The 22718-nt window shown below is 39.8% G+C and overlaps 1 protein-coding gene across 1 annotated transcript; it reads left to right on the forward strand.

Moving 5' to 3' along the window:
* Window positions 1-503: 503 nt before the first annotated feature.
* LOC120793437 (F-actin-capping protein subunit alpha-2) lies at window positions 504-22140 on the forward strand. The gene is made up of 10 exons (XM_040133535.1): window positions 504-652; window positions 11854-11917; window positions 13810-13861; window positions 14827-14890; window positions 16274-16480; window positions 17580-17659; window positions 19411-19489; window positions 19871-19942; window positions 20392-20454; window positions 21148-22140. Exons 1-10 carry the CDS (start codon window positions 569-571, stop codon window positions 21286-21288), a joined length of 906 nt encoding a protein of 301 aa, XP_039989469.1. The 5' UTR covers window positions 504-568; the 3' UTR covers window positions 21289-22140.
* The last annotated feature ends 578 nt before the right edge of the window (window positions 22141-22718 follow it).

The following is a 22718-nucleotide window of genomic DNA, read 5'->3' on the forward strand; positions in this document are numbered from 1 at the left end:
TGACTGTTGGTCAGACAAAAAAATTCAATCTGAATATGTTAACCTGGGCTTCGGGCAATAATAAAGGGCATTTTTTTGACATCTTATACAATGTACATTCAGTCGATTATTAAAGAAAATAATGATCAAACCTTCTGTTAGTGAAAATAATTGTTTGTTGCAGCCTAACGGTACTCCTATGATCGAATAAATACTACTCGACACACAGAAAACATTGAACGAATTTGATAAAAAACAACGTGCCAATAAATGAGCTCACCGTAAACTAAACCAGTAAGTCTTAAAACCAGATTTTGACAGTCCCTGTACAAGAAGATGGGGGACGGAGGTCATAGTTCATATATTACACTTCAGTGGTGCAATTTGTTGTTTTTTTTTTTTAACAAATTAGGGATTCATCAGATCATGTAGACAGAAATGATGTGGTGCAAAGCTGGGGCTATTCTGGGCCCCCTCCCCCCGGGCCACTTGGTAATCCAGCCTGCGATCACCGCAGAAACAGCCGCGGTTCAGCCTCAGTCAAAACTGTGACAACTGAACTGAACCAAGCCGGGAAGCCACCCATGCGATGACGTCACGGGGCTCTGACAAGCTGGTGGTGCCGGAAGAAAAGATGGCGGATCATGAGGAGCAGCTATCCGACGAGGAAAAGGTAAGACGCCGATTTAATCACAGGTCTGACCCACCCGACCGGCGGGGGAACCTTGTCGCTCGAATTTGGGGTTGGCAGTCGAGTCCCTCTCTCCGTGCATCCCGGCGTCGACCGGCGTTATTATTAAATTTATAGAAAACCCCAGGCCTCGGCACAACCGCTGCTGCTCTTATTATTTTTAGCTCAACTTCCGCTCATTTGCGAATCTCAAACGGAGGCTCCTTGTACGGTCCTGACTGAAAATAGGAACCGTGTACATATTATAAATCCACCTTAGCTTGCCTCCGAAGCCCTTTTCGTTCTGTGGACATGTCGTCTCACCCCTGGGTCCCTGGTTGCTTGTGTTATGGAAGTTTTCATACACCAAAGCTCGGTTGCTAGTTAGTTTAGCATAGCCGCAGCCCGCTATCAGATAGCCAGACTTGCTAACACGCCCTTTTCGCTCTTTTGATACCCCTTGTCTGTCGTTACACATAAAAAAGTGTGTTATTGGCGATTCGTCAGATTATTTATTTTTTGTAATCAACCGTATGGCAGCTACAGTACGCATTCTACGAGCTAGCTTGATAACTAACCACTCTACCTGGAATAAGTAACGTTTCACAGTCAGTATAAATTTGTGGGAACTTATATGAGCTTCAGGTGATCAACGACAGGATGGAAATGACCCACAAATGTAACATCACACTGAGCAATTATAGTTTAAAAATGTATTCATGCGTGCTCTTCCCATTTAAAAGTCTGTATCTGCAGCTGTAAAGCTCTCACACCATTATTTATTATTTGAAATAGCGGTTAAGCAAAATGTGGTAGTCAAGCTCATACTGTAAGCAGTGAGTACACCCTGTTTGCAACCCTACTAGTGTGCGGCAGTACTAGCACTATTCATTTTCCTTTTCCTTTTTACATTTCCTTAAAAGAGCGAACACACACACACACACACACACACACACACACACACAGCCAATATCACGAGACAGCATGAGTTTTCATCTGCATGTCACTGAGCTTACTGCAGGAATCCTACCTGCACTTTATTTTGATTTCCTGCTAAACAGGTTGATTATAGTTGGCAAACTTAGATTCATTGCACATTTACGTCTCTGTTAAGCTTTGGCTGCCCTTTGGTCGGGCAAATTGGAAACAGAGTGTGATAACCGCTGCTTTACGTCTACAGTTGTACAGATTTGAAGATTTACTTCCTTTTTTTTTTTTTTAAGTCTTTCATTTTAATTGATTGTAAATTTAAAACTTGTTTTCCTCAGTGTTGGTCCGAGTTTGTAAGCAAATTTTAGAAATCTTTTAATATGCTCCAATAACTTGTGATGACATTTTAAACTTTTTTAAAAATATTTTGTGAATTAAATGACTTACCGATTAAATAAAAAACTAGGCAGTAAATGAATAAATACCTAAACGAGCCAAAGTCGAAGCCTGACTATCTTTCTTAATGGGTGTGCATGCATGGAGGCATCTGTATACATGTGTACCTGATACCCTGTGTTGTCTCTAACCAAGCTAGTTAATATCACAGTAAACCATTATAAACAGTCTTTTGCATAAATGGTTGTGAACTCTTCAGTTGCCACTCTGTAGGTTATGTAATACACCGTTCAGAGTTATAACAACGCCCGATTTTATGTTGTTCGCTTCCACTTCAGCCTATGTCAGAGGGTTTTTTTATAGAGTCTAGGCAGCTCAGGCAGCTCAGTGACCTGCAGGTCAATGAGCTGCCTGAGTCGAGGTGTGGGTGACTGTGGCCACCTTGTGATTTTGTAATGTACCAGCCTCACCGTTAATTATGTTTTCAGCCTTGGGTTCGGCTGTGGTCAAATGGTGAACTACTTTAGGAGTTGGTGCTGTTGAGAGGACGGGAGCTCTTTTCATCTCATAACCGCATTGTTCTTCAAAATTGTCAAGCCACTTTCACTGTGTGACCAGACAGTTTGATTGTGTGGATTTGAACGAATGCTTGTTGGCAACCTGCCAGGCAGACTGCTGATATTACGCAGTGTTTAGATGATGGAAGCTGTTCATTTCCTTCTCTGAGTATGATTGGTGTGGGACCAAGTAGTTACATTATGCATCCATCCACTGTATGTTGTGCTGCATTTCTATGCAAGCGATGCAGTTGCATTTTGCACTTTGAAGGCTGTCTCTCCCGTGCATTTGCTCAGAGCAGTCAGCCATCTGCTCCGGTCCCTCAGCTTGATTTGTGCAGCACGGAGAAAAACTGCGAAGGAAGGAAATGGGTCTTGTTTTCTGTCTAACATAGTGACATTGAGTAATAGTTTTCAGAATTCACTATCTAATTTGAATAAAACTTTCAATGGACACTGATTTGTAGAATAAAAGGAAAACTCCAAGTTATGTTTGGTGACCTGCCAGAGACAGCACACAACTGATGGTACTTTCCCACACTGACTGACAAATCTGAAAACTTGATCTTACATTACTGTGATGACTCTTTAATCCATTTTGGGAGAAGAAGCTGGGAGACACTTTGATAGGTAGCCTCAGAAAAGTTAACACGGGCAGTTTTGTTTTTTGATGGCAAGATTGCATCGAACACAATAAATACTTTTGAGTTTGTCTATGTGAAATGCTTCCCAAATGTGTCCCAGGGGACTGAGTAATTTCTGTCCTGTTGCTGTTGCTGCTTTCAGCGTTACTTTGCGATTCTAAAAAAAGACCCAAAAGCTCCCTGATTGGGAATAACTGAATATTCTCTTCCACTTGTAAATGGTTAATCAGAAAGATGAGTCTCTTATCAGCCACAGATACCAAGTATTGCTTGCAGTTTGTTTAAAATGATTTGGACACTGGCCTGCAGGCTTCCTGATTACAGCAAAGAAACCACACGAATATCACAGGAAGCTCTCATTACTCAGTGCATTTGCTGTCAGTTCTCTCATCTTTGCTTAAGTGCCTGGGCAGGTTCCAGATCTAGAAACAAGGCACTTTTACTATTTTTACTGTCAACTTGATTGTTCGTTACTTTGAATGAATAAATGAAGTGGCAGCCTTTTTGATGGTACAATTTTGTTTTGTTTTGTTTTGTTTTTTTAAAAACTTCTTTGAAGGAACTCGGTGTCTGTGCAGTGAAAAGGCTTATATTCCAGAGGATGATGAAAGATGATGTATTTATAGTCATAGTTCTCCACAACTTTCTTTGTTGTGATGCTGAGGTGCTATTAATGATATCCATTCATATTTAAGCTGGTGTGATCAGTGGTAGATTGTTTAGCTGTAATTTCACCATAGTAGCATCTATGTTTTTGAATTTTACCATTCAGTTGAACCCGTAGTTTGTTGGGAAGAAACACCTTAATACAGTGAGAAGACAGAGTTTTGTTTTTCAAAAGTGCACTCTGATTGCACAAATTATGTTAAGACGAAGAATACTGCACATAATGATTTTAGCACTGAACTAGCAGGTAGTGTGTCAGCCGTCGTGAGATGCTTAAGCGGCATGCAGAGTTAAGCAGAGATAAATGAGCAAGCTAAACAAATTTTACACTTCCTCTTTAGGTCAGTCAAATCCCACAATTAAACATGCGACGCAGCACTCCTTTTGAAATTTTGTGAAAATGTTATCAACACTGACTGAGATGTGCGTGTGGATGCAGCATACGGCAGAAACATCTCTTTATTTGAGGTTGGAGATGGCTAAATATATGGTCTCGTATACACCAGCCTGCTGAATTACTCAGTTATATTACTTTAGACCAGAGCACCTCATTTGAAAAAGGTTTTTTTCTCAAAATTTCCAGTTGGAAAGGAGTTTCATTGCCGTCTTGGTAAAAAGGGACATAAAGAAACCTCAGATAAAAGTATAATCCTCTTTAACAATGTGCATTAAATTAAATAATTGTGAAATTAAACCATCCCTCCGAGCCACTGGAAACTCCCAACAGCCCGAGTCTGGCTTGTGAATAGCTGTCGTAGGGATAGCATATTTGAATGCTAAAACTTAGTGTCATCTCTCTTTTTTAACTGAAGAATGCAAAGACAGAGGAGCGCTGTCTGTACATGCCTGCAGCAGTGTCAGAGATCTGGAGATCAGGAAGGAACTATGCATGCTTTTTTGTCTCAGACCTCGGGTAGAGTACCTTGCCTTGAGGGGCCCAAACTGGTGACCTGTGTATGGGTTAGAACAAGAAAGAGCATTCTTAATTGATATTAGGGAAGAGAACTCACCTTTATCTCCTGAACACAGTTTTGAAAGCTGTTACTGCTGTTGATAGTGTTCATTCTTAGTTTGAGAAACCTTCTAAATGAGTAAGCAAATTTTAGAAATGCCGCTTTAAACTAGACTACGAACTGGTTGATCCAGGAGTTTCCTATAAAGTGATGAATGTTGATTTGTAAAGACCAGCGGCTTTACACTGTGGTGTCTACGCACTGTAGGTTGTAATGCAACCCAGTGGTATTCCATGTATTGCGTAGCTGGCTGCATGGGGTAAAGTGACACCGCTTTTACCGGCACAGTATGGGGATAAGTCATTGGGGTAGGCTGGAGGTGACAAACGAGCAAACTGAAAGTAGACAGGGCAGCATTGTTCAGGTTCAGTATTCATGCAGCAGAGTGAGAGTCCATCCAGCAACTGCAAGGTCACGAGTTTGATCCCTGCCAATATAGCATGTGTTTGTCATTTTGTGCTAAACAGTTAGATGATTGGTTGATTATTGTATGAATTATTTGCCATTCCTCAAGCCATTTTTCAATGCATTTTAAGACATTTTTTTGGTGCTTATAACTTGTAATGGGTATCTGTCAATATTTTTAACATTTTTTGGCGACTAGTATCAAAGATGTGGCAGTGGCAGATAGCAATGCATCCATGTTTGCCTTTTGTCTGTTGCCTGGGTTTAAATTGCAGGCAGCAAAATCTCAGGTGTTTTTGAAGGCATCAATCTGAAGAGTTTTGTCACTGGCACAGCTGCATTACCTCAGAACTTTCACATACTTTTGACAGGAAAATAAAGATGACGAATTACCAAGCAACTTTTAAGCAATTTTTGAAGTCTCCGTGAGTTAACATTAATGCTTGACTGAGATCAACTGAAACTGGTGGCTGCCTGACCAGAAAGAAATCTGAAATCTTGTTATGGACGTTAGAAATGCCATTTATGATTTGCTGTCTACGTGATTTGTAGTTAATAGGCTGTAGTTTGTAGTTAATAGGCTGGCATAAGATGTGATCCCCCAGCTAAGGCAGTGGAGCAGGTGGCATGGTGTCAACCTGAGTGAATCTGAAGCACGTTGCTGCTCTAAAAAAAGAACACAGTATCCCAGAAAGTCATTACCCTGTATAACATGTATTTTAAAAAGTCATGATTTTAACTGTTAGGAAGCCCTCCTCCTAAACAAAGCGATAAGTTTCTGCTTCTGAGGGTATTTCTCTCCAACATCACAGACATTTGCACTTCTTTCTTCAATTTATTCTTGAGTCGACAAGCTGCCACCTCCTCATTTTCAGTAGTGAAGCAACATTTCTAGTTAGCCTGCGGCTGCCTGACATTCCACTGTGTTGTTATTATTCGTTAATTATAGCATCCACATCCCAGCCCGTCAGCCAACTCCCCAATATTCACCCGCTTCAGACTAGTTTCCCTTCTAAACCTGTCTCTGGTGTAGCATTTCGAGGCACCAGGGCCGCCTTTTCCCTTTCTATCTAGGATATGGAGGCATGCCAGAGAAAGGGATCAAAGTCAGGGAGATGATGAGGTTTAAAATGCCCGTGGGCCAAAATATTGCTTCAGTTTATTCCTGCTGTGGGGTTTTTTTTTTTTTTTTTGTGCTGTTATCATTATTTCCATGGATCTGGATTGGAATAATAAAGCGATGCAAGGATTAGGATAAATGTGGTTTCAGTGTTAGTGGGTGTCGTTTGGGATTAAGAAAGGGTGCTCCCTAAGAGCGCGTTGGGATGGTGCGGTGGGTGTGTCTGTTGCATGGCAAGGAGGGGTTGTTGTGTAATATGAGGATGAATATACTGTACAGTTAGCAAGTTGAAAGAAAAGAGACCAGCTGGTGTCTAGGCCAAGAGAGTACAAAGACACGAGGAGCCCACACTACAGGGGGTGCTTATGTCCCTCTGTGTGTGTGTGTGTGTGTGTGTGTGTGTGTGTGTGTGTGTGTGTGTGTGTGTGTGTGTGTGTGCGCGTGTGTGTGTGTGTGCGTGAATGTGCGCGCTCCAGTATCATTATTCCAGCAACCATGGTTGGTTGGACTCCATATTCCACCCACTGAGAATCCTTAGAAAGGTAAAGGAATTGACTGTGGGAGGATAAAAGGCCCTTATTTCAAGCAAGAGAGAGATTTTGTCCAAGATCATGATGACGGTGACTGTGCTTGAGACATATTCAGATACCACACATACTCACACACAAAAACATACACGGCAGCAACTGTCAGCCACACTTGATTGCCTTGTCTCTGTTCCTGTTCTTGACATTTCAGAAGGTGGAACGAGAGATTGTTTGGAAGGTTTCCTTGATAAATTACTTAAATGATTAATCGATTATCAAGATTGCTGCTGATTCATTTTCAGTCGATCGAATCGAATCGATTTCCGTTCTAGTCTAATGGCAGATATCAGCTCATAATCCTAGTGAATTGATCCAAGGGCAGGACACAGTGTTTCTGATCCACACGTATGTTTTGGGATGTCTTGCTAACAGACAGGTAAAAACATTCAGTGGTGGAGGTAATCATTTTTGCCCAAGTTATAGAAAACATGTATTAAACAATTTCGGAAAAAGTTTTTTTGTGAGACTGCAATCCCCAACACGTCTTGATAGAGATAATCAGCATTAACGTGGAGAGACTATATAGCAACGTTTGTCTGACAGCGTTCAATCACCGAAACTGTGTGTTAGTTAATATGATTCCCTGCAGAGACTCTTTTATTCTAGCTCATCCCTACATGTCGCAGTCAGTACTCAAGGCTAAAAGAAGGTCTCAGAGCTCCAACGTGTCCCAGTAGTCAGCGTAGCAGACTGCCATTGGAAGTAACACTTAACCTTGGAGCTCAACATTCAAATTGCTGCTCTACAGTAATTACCTCTGCAAAGGAGGTTATAAAAATGTCTGCTCGTTAACAAGATATTTCAAAGTCTGAACAGATTTATTTTATGTTTGGTTTAAAGGTGTACGTTTTTGGCAGGGGTTTCTCAGAAACTGACCACTTAGACCACTGACCACTACTTAGATTCCTCCGTGGTATAAAGCTGGTAAAATAGTGCATGAAGCAGAATACTTCCTCTGTGCAACAGGTTTGTGGTCTTGCCACTTGCTTTACCATCCTGCTATCCAATAGTATCACTACAGCACTAGAGTTAGTTCCTTGGGCCCGTATCTTTATAGGCAACCAGGAATAAAATGGTTATGGTCATATTTCCCGAACAGTGTTTGTATCAAGCATCACTGTAAACATAGAGGGATATTGTTTAACATGGAAGTAGGTGGATATCTTGAATTTAATGTTTCATTCCTGTATTGTCAAAGCAGGATGTAGGCTCTTGTCTCACCGCATTGGTGATTTCATCTATTTAGGGAAGAGGAAGTATTACTCTGCTTCAACTGGCATTTAACAGTCAGTGCCTTAGCAATAATCCACTAATGGAGTATCTCTCTTCTCTCTTGCCGGTGATTCATTTTAACCCACATCACACTGCCTGGGCTTCATCTCGTCTCCTCTCCGTGCATCTTATAACAGTTAGCATGGCTTTGCTGTTAGATGTGATTGTGAAACCATCCCTGTCCATTCTTTTTGCAGTCCTTATTGGTCTCTCCCTAGCCGCGGTTATTACACGATTAATTTTTCAAGTTCACACACTTGCTCAGAGAGGAATTCAAATATTTGTCGTCTGCATTATCTAAGCCGGTGTTTTTAAGTGCTCAGTGTCTTGAAATCAGTTTTTTTTGTAAAAACACACAAGCTATTAATGGGAGTTTTATTCCTGTCATAAAATATCTGAAATGTCTTTACAGTAGCCTGCTCAGGTTTCTTCCATGACCTGCCTGTCTTAAGGCAGGTGCATTGGAAGCTAAATTTCTTGTAGACGTGACTGCATTTCTCTTTCTGTGTGTTGGCCCTGTAATAGCCTGGCAGCTAGTTAAAGGGTGTACCCTTCCTGTTGCCAAAGGCATGCTGCGTAAGGCTCCAGGCCACCGTGACCCTGAATAGGATAAGCGGTTCAGAAAATTGATTTACGGATGTTATTACACTATTACATTACACTGAAACAGCAAGACAAGACACAGAAAAAACATTTAAAAGCATAGTGTAATGTTGTTATTGCTGATTATGAGACTGTTCATCCACGGTCCACCAGTAATTACGATGGTTCTGCTGAACTTAAAATCTATAAATAGACTTTATTGAAATCAGATCTGGGCATATAGAAAGTTCAATTTGGTGTCAGATCTTCAAACTATTTGAAGTGAGTTTAGAGAGGTCAGTTTATCTTTTCATTTACACATGCTTATAAATCTGCCACACAGACGTGGCAAGATCACACTATCAGTCATTTAATTTATGAAATGTCAAAAAAGCAGAACATTTTAGCACAAATGTTTAAAAGAGGTATAAAAGATTCAGTGTGGATGGGAGACAAAAACAGAGGATAATAACTGTATATTTAAATTTATCTTTGGTGTTTACATGGCCCAAGATGGAGTGTATGCATACAGACAGGTTGATTGAGACTGAGATGTATTTACCTCTGTTCAGATAATGAGAGCCAATATTCCAACCTTAATGAAGACACGGCTAGACTTCACCTCACCAGGTGACAGTGTTGAAATTGGTTTTCTGGGTTAAAAATGACAAGGACTAACTTCGCCTGGAGGCTTTAACCTGACACTTGGGTTCACATGAGTTACAGACAGGCAGTGGCGGTGTTTCTGAGTTAAAACCTCAGTCATCGGGACCTGATCCAAGAAGCATCTGAATAAAACCCGGAACAGTACTTTTTACATCAGTCCATGTCACAGATCTGTGGATGTTTTGGGCGGCTTTATCTAGATACCTGATCCGGATGACTTGGGTTCACCACAGTGTAAACCTGTATCCTGGGACAGGCCCCCTGAGTGTCTGGGAGATGCTTTCTGCATATGGAAAGTCTGTTTACACAGCTGTCCAATGTAATGAGGGAGACCTAATGCAAATTACTCTTCCCTCAGGAATTTCCAATCACAAACACATTCAGCATAAGTGGGTCACGATGACAAAAGATTAGACAAATGCAGATAAACTTTGATCTCAGCATTACACACACACACAGACACACACACACACACACACCTTTTTTCCTCTCTCTTCTTTTTCCTTCAGCATCATCAATCTGCAGCTCTGCACCCATCTCAGAGCTGCACGAGCACACCACACACACACACACCATGCACAAGGGGGACAGACGGACACACACACACACACACACACACACACACACACACACACACACACACACACACACACACGCACACACCACACAACACTTTTGCACACCACAGGGGACCTGAGCCAGGGGGGAGCTGAGGAGAGCTGATGAGAGAGAGAGGTAGAGAGGAGAGAGGAGTAGGAGAGAGGAGAGGAGTGGTGTAGAGTCTTCAGCACATTTTATGTTTATGTTGGTTAGAACCATGCGGGAGGGGAGGCCGCCGGAGTCGCTGTCACTTGAACTGGTGACCTGGAAAGGAAAGGAAGTGGTGTGTGAGAGAAAAGGGAAAGAGGAAAAAAGAAAACGACTGCCTGCTGAGATAGAGGAGAGTCATTGCCGCCGCCCGCCCCGCCCCCCCACCAACCACAGTACACCACACACACCCCTGCCACAGTGTGTGTGTGTGTGTGTATATGTATATGTGTATATATATATATATATATTTATATATATATATATTTATTTATTTATTTATATATATATATATTTATATATATATATATATTTATATATTTATATATATATTTATATTTATTTATTTATTTATTTATTTATTTATTTATTAAGAATTATGAATTATGAATTTCAGGCATTAAATTGGATGAACTCAGAGAGAGCGCTGCGCTGGGGTAGGCTAAAACTTCAGCAGACTTACGAGGAAGTGAGCAGTGGTGGAGGACGTATTCAGATCCTTTACTCAAGTAAATGGTATCAATGGCATGGTGTGACATTACTCCATTACAAGTAGAAATTCTGCATTTAAGTTTCATTGAAGTAAAGGTACAAAAGTATTGTCAGCAAAATGTAGTTAAAGTATGAAAAATAAAAGCCCTCATTATGCAGAATGGCCCTTTTCAGAGCGTTTTTAAAAGGCTGAATTGTCACCTACGCATTAATATGTATTCATACAGTATGTTTCATATTATGTTTCCCTCCTAAAACAAGTGAAAAAAGTGTAGTCAGATTATTTTTACCTTCTGTCAGAAATCAACACTTGTAGAAATGAGCGTGAGAATCTTGAAAGAAGACAGAATAAGGAATTGCTGATTTACAATCAAGAAAAATCTCACCTTATTTCGAGACAACCATTAAATAAGACTTTTGAGACTCAATAATAGACACAAATGACGTGATTCTTGCGGTGTTTGCGCAATGCAAAATGTTAATCTACAAAGTAACTTGAGCAATCAGATAAATATAGTGCAGTAAAAAGCAAAGTAGTTCCCTCTGAATTGTTGTGGATTGGAAGTATAAAGTAGCTGGAAATAGAAACACACTCAAAGTACATATACCTCAGACTTTACCAGAGTTCTGTTGTGACACATTTTAAAGACAAATAGTTGGACTTATTATATAAGTAGTAATAGTTGGCAAATTTTCAAGAAAAAGGAAAAATACATCAGTATTTTAAATGTAGTATTGAGTTGTCTTTTTTTTTTTTTTTTTTTTTTTTTTTTTTAAATATGTGCTGGGTAAATTTCTGGAAGAAAGTTGGAAGGATGGTCTATGCAGGGAGGAGGGGCTCTGTATCCTTATGAATTTTACTTTGGTAAATGTTAGAGGATTCAAGATGTCAGTCACTTGTTTTCAGTGTGACCCCATCCCAATGTAGTAATGATATGTCAATCTTGAAAATTCATCACAATGAAATGTTGAGCCGGAGTCTAAGATTCTGGACAGTATTTTACACTTGCTTTGTGTCTGACGAGTGACCTCCAGTTTTAACCTGCACTTTGTGTCTTTGTTTGCAGGTACGCATAGCAGCTAACTTCGTCATCCACGCCCCACCAGGAGAGTTCAACGAAGTTTTCAATGGTGAGTCGTCTGCTTTTTTTTTTTTTTTTTTTTTTTTTTTTTTCTAACTCTACATAATGTGTGTTTTACTCAGATTAGTAATTCCGGGCAGGTGAAGTGTGATGTTATTGCTTGCTTGGCTCTGTTTGAATATAATGCGTGATTTGGCAACAGTGTGCAACTTGATAATGCGAGGCACTGATTCATAACAGCAAATTAAGAAGTGTTTAGGATGCCGTCTGATATTGGTAATTTGTTACATGAATATTGAGAGATCTGTTTAGAGATTCAGACATTGCCCTGGACTCCCTCTAGAGGAACAGTTTGACATGACCACAAAGCTTCATTAACCTGTCGTAACTCAGCATACTGTTTTAGTTGTAGGCTAGAGTTTTGAGATTTGATCAATATGTCAACGCAGTACTTAACAGCCTGACACTGGTGCAGCACAGCCGAACGCAGGTGTAACTGATAACGCTGACGTAAGCTGAATTCAGTTTCAGTTGCAGTGCCAGGGCTCTGATGCTGCACACACCTAAATGGAATGAAACCATCATTAATGTTGCCATGTACATCTGTGCTTGTCCTTCAATAGCGACACAAAACTTTCCTCCTTCGAAGCCATTTAGCACTTATTATTAGTTTATTATTAGTAACGGTCACTTTGACTCCACCGGTTGTAATGGCACACTTTTAAGCATAATAATTTGCAAACTAAATCCACTGTATCTAAGTGAGCAATTTTTAAATTAATAAAGTACCTGATTGTAAACATGAAGCATTAGGTGAATTGGGGAAGGTCTACTGTCAAGTGATTTGCTTTTTCAAGTTGAGTGACTCTTTGCAGGTTAACAGTAAGTTTTATTTTTGTTGCTGTAGGCGCATAGAAATAGTCAAACTGACTGCTGCAGTTTGTAACGCACAAGGTGCTGGAGGGTGAAGTTGATTCAGACTGATCCGACATCTGCTTTGTGGGGTTTCATCTTTTTTTCTTTGTTGAATTTATTTATTTTTTATTATTATTATTATTATTTTTTTTTAGTGAAATAAAATAAGCAAGACCAAGAATGTCTTGGTTCAGGAAACCACTGATTTAGGAGAAATTTATGGAAAAGTAATGGAATTTTATTATTACAGCATTCATTCCTGCCTACCAAAGCATCTTATTCGATATTCCCAATGGATGGTGCCAAGGTCAAAGCTGTTCAAAGTGGCCTTAAGGAACAAGTTGAAACAGGATGCTTTTTTCATATTAAAATAGCAGGTCAGAAATATGTACATAAGCGGAGGCGTTTATAAACAAAGATGTTTCTAATATTGTTTTTGCAGTTGCCTAACAGGAGCTGACATGGAAACCGTTTTGTTCATGCGTTTATATAGACACCACTGTGGCCACTGAGAAAGCAAAATGCAACCACGACATTTTGGCCCAGTTGTAGCTCACCCCTGCAGCACAAGTGTTGACACCACACTGTCAGAGTAGCGCCCCGTTTGAGAAGAGTGTGTGTGTGTGTGTGTGTGTGTGTTAAAGCTTCGTCCTGCCTTGATAAATGTCATCACCTCAGAGGAGCGCCAGGGGGCTGTCTGTCTGCTTCTTATCACAGCCTGACAGCCCCACACACACTAAAACACAGGCCACTATTGCCATATTGACCCCCTTTCATCTCTGCGCAATTTTACAGCCGTTTCCAGTGAGCTAATTTACCATGTCTGCTTCACTCCCTTGACATAAATGCTGCAAAGAGTCACTGCGGGCAGCTCTTTCTTTTGTGTGTGTGGTGTGTGTTTGTGAGTGTGAGTGAGTGTGCATGTGTCATGGTGCAAATCTGCTGTACCTGTCTTCTCTCTCCTCTCTCGTCCTCTTGTTCTTCCTCTCCTCTCCTCTCTCATAATCTCACCATTTTTCTCCTCAGATGTGCGATTGCTGCTCAACAATGACAATCTTCTCAGGGAAGGTGCAGCGCAGTAAGTCGCCCCTCCTTTGCTATTTTCAGGTCTTGAAAAATGCTTTTAGAATGTGCGAAAAGACTTGAAAGTGTGGAGGGAAACATGGGTCACAGTTCAACAAACAGACCCACTGTCATTTTACATTTTTAATGTAATTAATTGATGTAATTTAACAATTAATTTAATAAATAGCATTTCATCTATATTGCATCTGGCAGCTTTGCCTTACTTTTTTAAATATGATCCTGCAGTTAATGAAAATGACAGAGAAAATGAGTCTTTAGCTGTAGACTTATTACAGCTTTAGTGTACAGCCATGTTGCCCGAACACTGTCAGCATATATCATATAGATAAAAATCTTTAAATACAGCCTCGGTCATTACGGTCCTACTCTACTTCTCTACCACGTGAACTAAAGTCTGCTACAACGTTATCTTCTTTTAAAAACAAACTAAAAACATCTTTTTTTTTTTTTTTTGGGCCACTATTTAGTTAAGTTCAAAGTATGTTGTTAACAGGTAAAATGATCTATTCGTATCATTATTAGTATTGTTATTATTACTATTCCCTTTAAATGATAATAAGAGATTTTATTATAATAAAATTATTATAATAATTATAATAATAGTAATGATGATACCTTCCTATCTTATTCCCTTATTCCCTATTTAGTGTAATACCTTCTTAACTTGTAGAATAATGATGATACCTTCCTATCTTATTCCCTTATTCCCTATTTAGTGTAATACCTTCTTAACTTGTATCTTGTATGTTTTTGTCACGTAAGATCTTTGCATATTTTTTTTTTGCTTCTTACCTAGAAGCACATCTTATCTGTGCCTGTTGTATGCAATGTGCTATAAATGAACTTGACTGGACTAGACTAGAAATGATGTTTGGACAAAGGACTGAGTTTAAAGTATGAAGTGTATGAATAGCTTCTTTTTTTTTTTCTTTTTTTTTTTTTTGCCTGTCTTTGCAGTGCATTTGCACAGTACAACTTGGACCAGTTTACCCCGGTGAAAATCGAGGGCTACGAAGAACAGGTGAATTCATGCTTCAGCTTCTGACCATAGATGACGGTAGCAGCCCAGATGCTAGAGCAGCGGTTTTGGATGATATCACTGATCTGAATGTGCTGATTATTTAATTTCAGCCGTCTTTCCTGTTGCTCCGCACACTCCCCGCCTCATTTAGCACTTTTGTCTGTGTTAATTTTGTCAACTCTGTTAATTTCATGTCACATGAGAATCTGTTGCTGCTGCACCGTATGTATTACTTATAAGTTGGGACTCCACATTTAATAATGTCATTTTAGATTGTGATGTCCCATTAATAGTTTTGGCCATACTAGAAAGGTAAAAAAAAATGTATTTAGCATGCCTGCTGTTGCTTGCTTTTCAAAATAACAAATTATTATGGGAGTACATAAAAGGTGTCATTATTTAAATTCAAAGTAATAACTGAAATAATGTTATAACTCAAAACACATTATTTCCATCATGATTGTGTATATCACAGTTCATAAACTATATCCATATGGGTTTAACAATCACACGTTACTGTACACGCCAACAATGGGGAAAAAAGCAGAGTTTTATAGAGAGCCACAGAGATTTTTTTTATCTCACAGAGCAGTATAACTCTGTGACAGTGTGACCCAATGGAAAGAAGACACAATAACAGAAACATAAAAAGCAGGATTGTAAAGGGACACGAATGTGGGGAAAGAAAGAAATCTATTCTGTTTTTATTTTTATTGTACTAATGACATGGTGTTGTGGGAATTATAGCAGAGAAATGGGATTGGATGAAATCCCAGTGTTCATTCTCTTTTGCTTCCTCAGGAAACAAGATCACAAACACGTCTTATTTTTAATGTCATTGTGCTGTTTCTGTGAAGGATGAACATTGGTGGTGAGTGAATGTGGCTGTGCGTTAGGCTCAGTCCTGATTGCAGTGTCTTATGTAAAGATGTCATCATGACCCTCTGTTCCACCACCATGGGTTGAAATTCCCCTGTCTTATACCCAGCGGGCTGAGCTAAGTGTTGAGGTGGAAGACGGTAGATGGAAAGTTCAGGCTGATGCCTGTGTTCCTGTCATTCTCTGTCCTCTTATGTCTGTTTGTCTTTTTCTTTTTTTCTTTTTTCTTTCACTCATTGCATCATTTGAATTTATATCTTCATTCCTCTCCATTTTAACAAAATCTGCTGACTTCTCATATCTGCTTTTGCTGTTCTGGTCTTTTATCACTTATCTGCTTTCTCCTTTTTGTACATCTCTTTCTCTCGCTACATGTTTGTCCTTGTATTTGTTTGCTTTTTCTCTTTTATCTTTTCTTGCTGTCTTTGTTTCTTTCTTTTCCTGTCTGGCCTGCCCTCCTCACTCTTCTTCCTTCCACTCTCGTGCCATCTTTCTTGCTTCCAGGTCTTAATCACAGAGCATGGTGACCTTGGGAATGGCAGGGTCCTGGACCCAAAGAACAAGATCTCCTTCAAGTTCGACCATCTGAGGAAGGAGGCCAGTGACCCACGGCCTCATGACGTCGACGGCTCCCTGGAGGGCTGGAGGAGTGCTGTGGACTCAGCCGTCAGGGCCTACGTCAAGGAGCACTATCCCAGCGGAGTCTGTACCGTACGTCCCGGCCTACTCCATAAGCATGTTGCTGTACTTTCGGTCACTTTAAAGGAACAGTTCACCTCAGAAAGTTCAAATTTTGTCATTGTGTTTTCAACTCAGTCAGTGGGCCAAAACTCCATCCGTCTTCTCTCTAACAGCGAATTAATGAAATCGGATTGTTTAGAGTAAAAAGGCATAAAAAAGGACCATTGCACTTCTGTAAACAGGTTGTGCAGTATAACCCAAGTGTTTTGTAACTTAAGAAATCACAGGCTGGTGTGTACTGCACCTTGTTGTAAAATATACCAAACGTAAAACCAAGGCAGGTGTAATTGTAAAGCACTTTGTGTTTTGCAAATGTTGGCGTATTGCAAAGGTCTCAACTTTTCTGGGTTTGACTACCTTAGCTGCAGCATTTTGCAGTAATTAGTAACATGTCTTTGAATGTTTAGTGGACCCAGGTTTACTAAGTTTCCACCAAGCAGCGACCAGTGTTAAAGCATTGTCAAGCGAGACAATGAATCCTCTCCACCTCCAGAATATTGTTCTGTAGCTGATTCTGCCGTCTTTTGTTCCAGTAGAGTGTTATGTTGCATAACGTACAACGACTGCTTGACATTTTGCTTCTTTCTTTCTTTTGACCAACCCCTCAACGTCCCAGTCTTCATTATCTCCATTTGTTTATCTAATGTGCTTGTTCAGAGTGAGCAAAGAAAACAAGAACAAGTAATTCTTTCAACCTATCCAGTACATGACAGGAAGTAATGGTAGGCCAATATTTAGAAATGTTTGCAGTTCACTTTATAAAGCTCTTGTTGTGCTACTAATTTATTAATGCAAAGGGAACAATGCAGTTCTGTTGCAGACACAAAAGTCTTGTACTGTGAAGTTGCTGTGTGCGGTTTGCCAAATTGCCTCTGAACACGCTGCATATATTACAGTCATTAAGTTGCAGGTCAGCAGGAGATTCATTTTGTAAGCTGTTAACCACAAACCACTGTGTGAATCAACAGCTGCAAATGTACAGAAGTAAAGTAGAAAAGTGTCCATCAACTAGCAGGGAATCTGTGGAAAAGAAAAACTGACAGTGTTGTTGCTTTTTTGTCCTTTTTAGATTTATGGGAAAACCATCGATGGACATCAAACCATCATCGTGTGCATCGAGTGCCATCAGTTTCAACCAAAAAACTTCTGGTATGTTTCAGTCAGTTACTTATTCTTATTATTATTTTATTTTATTTTTATTTATTTATTTATTTATTTTTCCTGAGAGGACACGCATTTGTAACAGAAAGCAGTGCACTGTTGAATTCCAGATGAGCCTCGTTCAGTTTTGGGATGGAGCGAGGATGTCAGGCTAGATCGTCTTTTTATAATTTATTGATTTTACATTAAAGCAAGATTTTCTGTCTTTTTCAGAAAGACCAACAGAGCGTGTAGAATTCCCCGCAATGGTTTCTAAATCAAACTTGAGAATGGCGAAAAGCTTAAAAAGCCTCAAATGTTTTTTGATATGTACCAGACGCTTCAAAGGTATTACTTTAATTGGCACTTAGCTCTGGAGCACTGGACTGTTGGCCCTCATAAGCGTTGCTGAGCTGTTTCTGATCAGGGTAATCTAATTGGATAAGAACTGCACCAATCCTCTTTGCTGCTGGGGTTTACCGGTTTATGGGCTGTTTGGTGAAATGATCCCTCAATTCATGTATGCAACTGCCACCGTTGTCTGCCATGTTTCAGTAATGAGGAATCTATAGGGCAGATTTGGGTTAAGATTATGAAATATATATACACTTATGTACTTTTCCTCTTCAGTTTTGTTATTTCAAGGTTTGTAATGTGCACATAACTTGGTACTTGGACTCAAGTATTTTATGTGATTATATTTGGAAACCAGCTTTTCTTGAAACAACATTAATACCATATTGCCTTAAAAGAGCACTCTGACATTTTTTCCAAGTTTGGACCACTAGTCAACCTACTCCATATGTGAGAATAGAAGAAATATTACTTCATCTCTTTGTTTTTTTTTGTTTTTTTAATCAGACGATGCTAGCTGCAAGCACGCAATCAGTTGTCTTGATGCTAATCGATGTGCGTGTGCACAGGGCAGGGATATCCTCTGGGTGACCTTACGGTGTAAATGGATGAGTTTATTATGAGACAGTTTGCCAAGCTGCTGTAGTCCTTTTTAAAAGTCTGAATTCTTAGCAACACCACCGTCGTGTTATTCAGTTATCATTACAGATGAGTTACAAACTAAGGGAAAACCCAACATGAAGTGTTTTAGTTGGGTGTTGATCAGCGTTTCTGCTGAACTCTACAGGATGAAACAGCATATCACACTGTGGTTCTGACCACGTTGGTCCAATATGGACCCCTATGGTCTCCCATAGGTGTTAAATTGGGTTGAGATCGAGTGACTGTGAAGGCCATAACTGTAGCACTGTAGTAACACAATTTTCATATTTATTAAACCATCCAGTGACACATCCAGTCCGGTGCTGGAATAGATACATTTAAAAGTCAAATCTTGAGCTAGCTTACTCACTGGTTTCATTAATACCATAACCGTTAGTGTTGAATATATCGTAACATATGATGTGACATAAGGCAACTCAAGTGAGAGCCACCCTGCAGTGCTTTTTATCTCTCTCTAGATGTTTTACAAAACTCAGGGTGACGTGTAGCCTCTAGATCTTCCCAACTGACAAAGTGTGGTAATTATTTCTGTTTCCTGAGGCAGACATGAGGCTTTTTAGCAGGGCACGCAGCACAGTTAAAGGTTCAGTTTGGTCTTGTATGATGGCACAGCCCAGTAAAACAAGGAGAATTAAGGGAGTTTATTGCCAACTCCCCTAATTTTTATGATATTGTCACAAGGCATGGTGTTAAAACCTATCACGAGTGATTAAAGCCTGGTTTCCCTCGGCCTCTTTGCACAGGAACGGACGCTGGAGGTCAGAATGGAAATTTACCATCTCCCCCTCTACTACTCAAGTGGCAGGAATCATGAAAATCCAGGTATTTAGATAAAATATTCCACTGTGTGAAGAGAGAAACACGTTTGTTGCGCTGTGTAAGCAAATGTGTGCAGACTTTGGAAAAAATCCAACACATTAATGAGCTTCTTCACACAATCAGATGCATTTTCCTATAAATATATCTGTCACACTCATGTCACATTTTTCTACTCTCTCAACAGCAAGACTTTTTCTTCAGGTGTTGATCTTGATATTATTTCCTTCATTATTTTTTGGGGTTGTTTTTTTTTTTTTTTTTTTAGAGACACAACTTGGGATTTCTTTTTCACGCTCATGTTACTCCGTTTCTTTCATATCACGTGGAGATCCAGAATTAATTTTAGGTAGAGAGTGAACCGAACCTAAACTTTCATCTTTCCAGGTTCACTATTATGAGGACGGAAATGTTCAGCTGGTGAGCCACAAAGAGGTCCAGGAGTCCATGTCAATTTCTGTGAGTATGGCTCAACAACTTTTGTTCATGTGCCCACAGATGGACAAGGAAATTCACTGTGTTGTGACCAGCGCTCAAACCACAAAGACTTGGACCTCAAATATAAGCTACAGAAGTCATCAAATTCCATTCAAGCCATCCTAGTCATCTCAGATATAACTGATGACATCTCACATATTGAGCATATTATTTTCACTACTCCACTGTTTCATCATTTCACTGTAACATCGAAACCACCCCAGCTGTGGTTTTGCCGCATGCAATTATGGTGCTGACCTGCTGGCAATTGCCAGGGGGACGTGTGTGTGCCTAATTGTTTGCAGTGTGGAGGTTTTAGTTTGTGTATTCTCTGAAGCTGTAGGTGCGCCGTCAGCCAGGCTTTTGTTTGTGACACTTTTTCACCCTCTAGCCTTGAAATTACTTACGCGTGTCCTCCTGTCATCTTTCAGAATGAGGCTTCAACTGCAAAGGAGTTTGTTAAGATCATGGAGGCTGCAGAGAACGACTATCAGGTATGTGATCTGAAATGGATATTCTGTGTACAGTACGATTGCCGTTGGTTTCTAGGAAAGGCAACAGTCACCTAAGCATGTGGTTTCTAACCGATGTGAATGGAAAGAGGATTGTTAAAAACATCTGTTTACAGTCAGAGTTCCCGCAATTATCTGAAACTTTCAGTTACTGATTTATGGATTAAATATTTAGGGTGAGATATGTAGTTGGCTAAAATGAGACACCATGTTTTTTTACTCTTGCCAAAAAATAAATCATGAAATCCTTCACTTTCACACCGCAAACCTACAGCACAGGATTTTCATCACGATGTCAAGTTTTTGGGCCACGACAAATAGAAAAGCTGAGTGATGCGGATGAATGTGGATGTTGTATTTTAAATGAGACTGCTCTTCCACAGCGCCAATTCATTAAAAGAAACGAAAGATCTTGTTTGATCTTCCAAGGCTCGCAGAAGACACTGTCATAGAAACAAACAAATCAAGTAAAAATTCTTGAGAGAAAGAAAAAAAAAGTTAATGTTTTACTTCAGCATCCTACACATTCAGCCTCTGGCAGCAAAAACATTTTCAAGCTTATCACACAACACCCAGCCCTTTTCAAAACCTGGAAATAATTTGAATTTATTTGAATTAATTTTTAATGCACTCCCATCTCCCTTCCTCTCGCCATCTCTCTGTTATTCATTCCAGACGGCCATCAATGAGAATTACCAGACCATGTCGGACACTACCTTCAAAGCCTTACGCCGCCAGCTTCCTGTGACACGCACCAAGATCGACTGGAACAAGATCCTGAGCTACAAGATTGGCAAGGAGATGCAGAACGCTTAAAAACAACGGAGAAGATAACAGACAACTGCCCCCACCCCCTCCCAAACAACGTTGCATGACTGGATAGTTGTATCGTCTTTGTACAAAAATTAGAGAAACAGGGACAAAGAAAGGTTTGGTCTCATAGTCAGATGTCACCTTACACATTGGATGTCTACTTTTATGGATGTTATTTTGTTTTTATACAGACACTGTTAACTCCACTGTATATTGAATCTATGATGATAATCGTATTTGGGAAAATATAACTTGAGGAAATATTAAAAGACATAGGAAAGGGGGCGGACACTTGTATGCAAAAACACCCTTATAAAATACAATATCACGTGTGCAATATTTATTGTGTCAGTGAGACCATGCCTTTTATTTGACCTGCTAAAAAAAACGGTTTAAATTTGCCATGATGGTGAGAAACGAATGATTTTTGGGAGAATTTTGTCTGCATTTACTAAAGAGCTCAGATATTATGGCTGAAAAGAAACGACTCCCTTCACTTCACGGTTAATGTCCCATACGGTCAACAACAACAAGAAGAAGAAAAACAACCAAAAAAAAACAAAAAAAGAATTTCTTTGTGTTCATTGACTGGTATCTTTGGCACAAACAGTCACCACTGTCAGCCACTCAATGTTCTTGTTCCTTCATTTTGGTACTCCCCTCACCGTTTGTCCCGTACGTGAGATCTCAAGCTCGCAGTGCTCCCGGCTAAAATGCCTTTTTTTTGACTTGACATCCTCCGAACTCTCACTCAGCGCGGGGAGTTCCGTGACCACGTAACAAGCTTAATTAACAAAGTCATCGATCGCTAAGTAATGTGCATAATTTCCAATTTACAATAAAATCAAAAAAGTATCACTTTCTCCTTCAGTGCTTATTTTTATTAAAAACAGAACCTGACTGTATAATATAACAAGGCACATTGTAATATATACCTGTATGAAACATCCTGTCTGTCAGTTTGGTGATTTATTTCCATGAGAGTAATTGTAATTCAGTCACAATTATGTTGGATTAAATGACAAATTTTCTATTTACTGACTCACTCATAATTTTTTGATACCCTTTTATTATGATACAGACATGAGAAAAAAATAATAATCAAACTCAAGTTGTAAAATCCAATTCTTTGAGGTCCTGCACTTGGTCCCAAGACACGGCCCCCCCTAACAGATAAATATGTTGGATAGGACCACACAGAATCCTAACAGTCTTAAGCGATCGCCGCAGTCCTTGGAGGTCGCACAGTCCCCCATTGCGCCAACGGCGGCGGAGAACATCAAGAGGGATACTTAAAATATCCCCTTGATGGCCGAGGCTGAAAAAAAAAAGTCTTACAGCGAGACTTTGGGAACTAGTTGGGATGATCACGTTTAAAACCTTGACCAATAAATTAACACCGTGAGCAACCGACAGACTGCACGGTTCGGCGG

Source organism: Xiphias gladius, chromosome 8 (assembly GCF_016859285.1).
Source record: "Xiphias gladius isolate SHS-SW01 ecotype Sanya breed wild chromosome 8, ASM1685928v1, whole genome shotgun sequence".
Taxonomy (NCBI): Eukaryota; Metazoa; Chordata; class Actinopteri; order Istiophoriformes; family Xiphiidae; genus Xiphias; species Xiphias gladius.

What these genes read in the sequence shown, in the direction of transcription:
- LOC120793437 (XM_040133535.1), top strand. Translation starts at nt 569, where the DNA reads ATGACGTCACGGGGCTCTGACAAGCTGGTGGTGCCGGAAGAAAAGATG. An exon ending in AGCTATCCGACGAGGAAAAG is followed by an intron (nt 653 to 11,853) that starts GTAAGACGCCGA and finishes CTTTGTTTGCAG; the next exon opens with GTACGCATAGCAGCTAACTT. An exon ending in TTTCAACCAAAAAACTTCTG is followed by an intron (nt 17,660 to 19,410) that starts GTATGTTTCAGT and finishes CTCTTTGCACAG; the next exon opens with GAACGGACGCTGGAGGTCAG.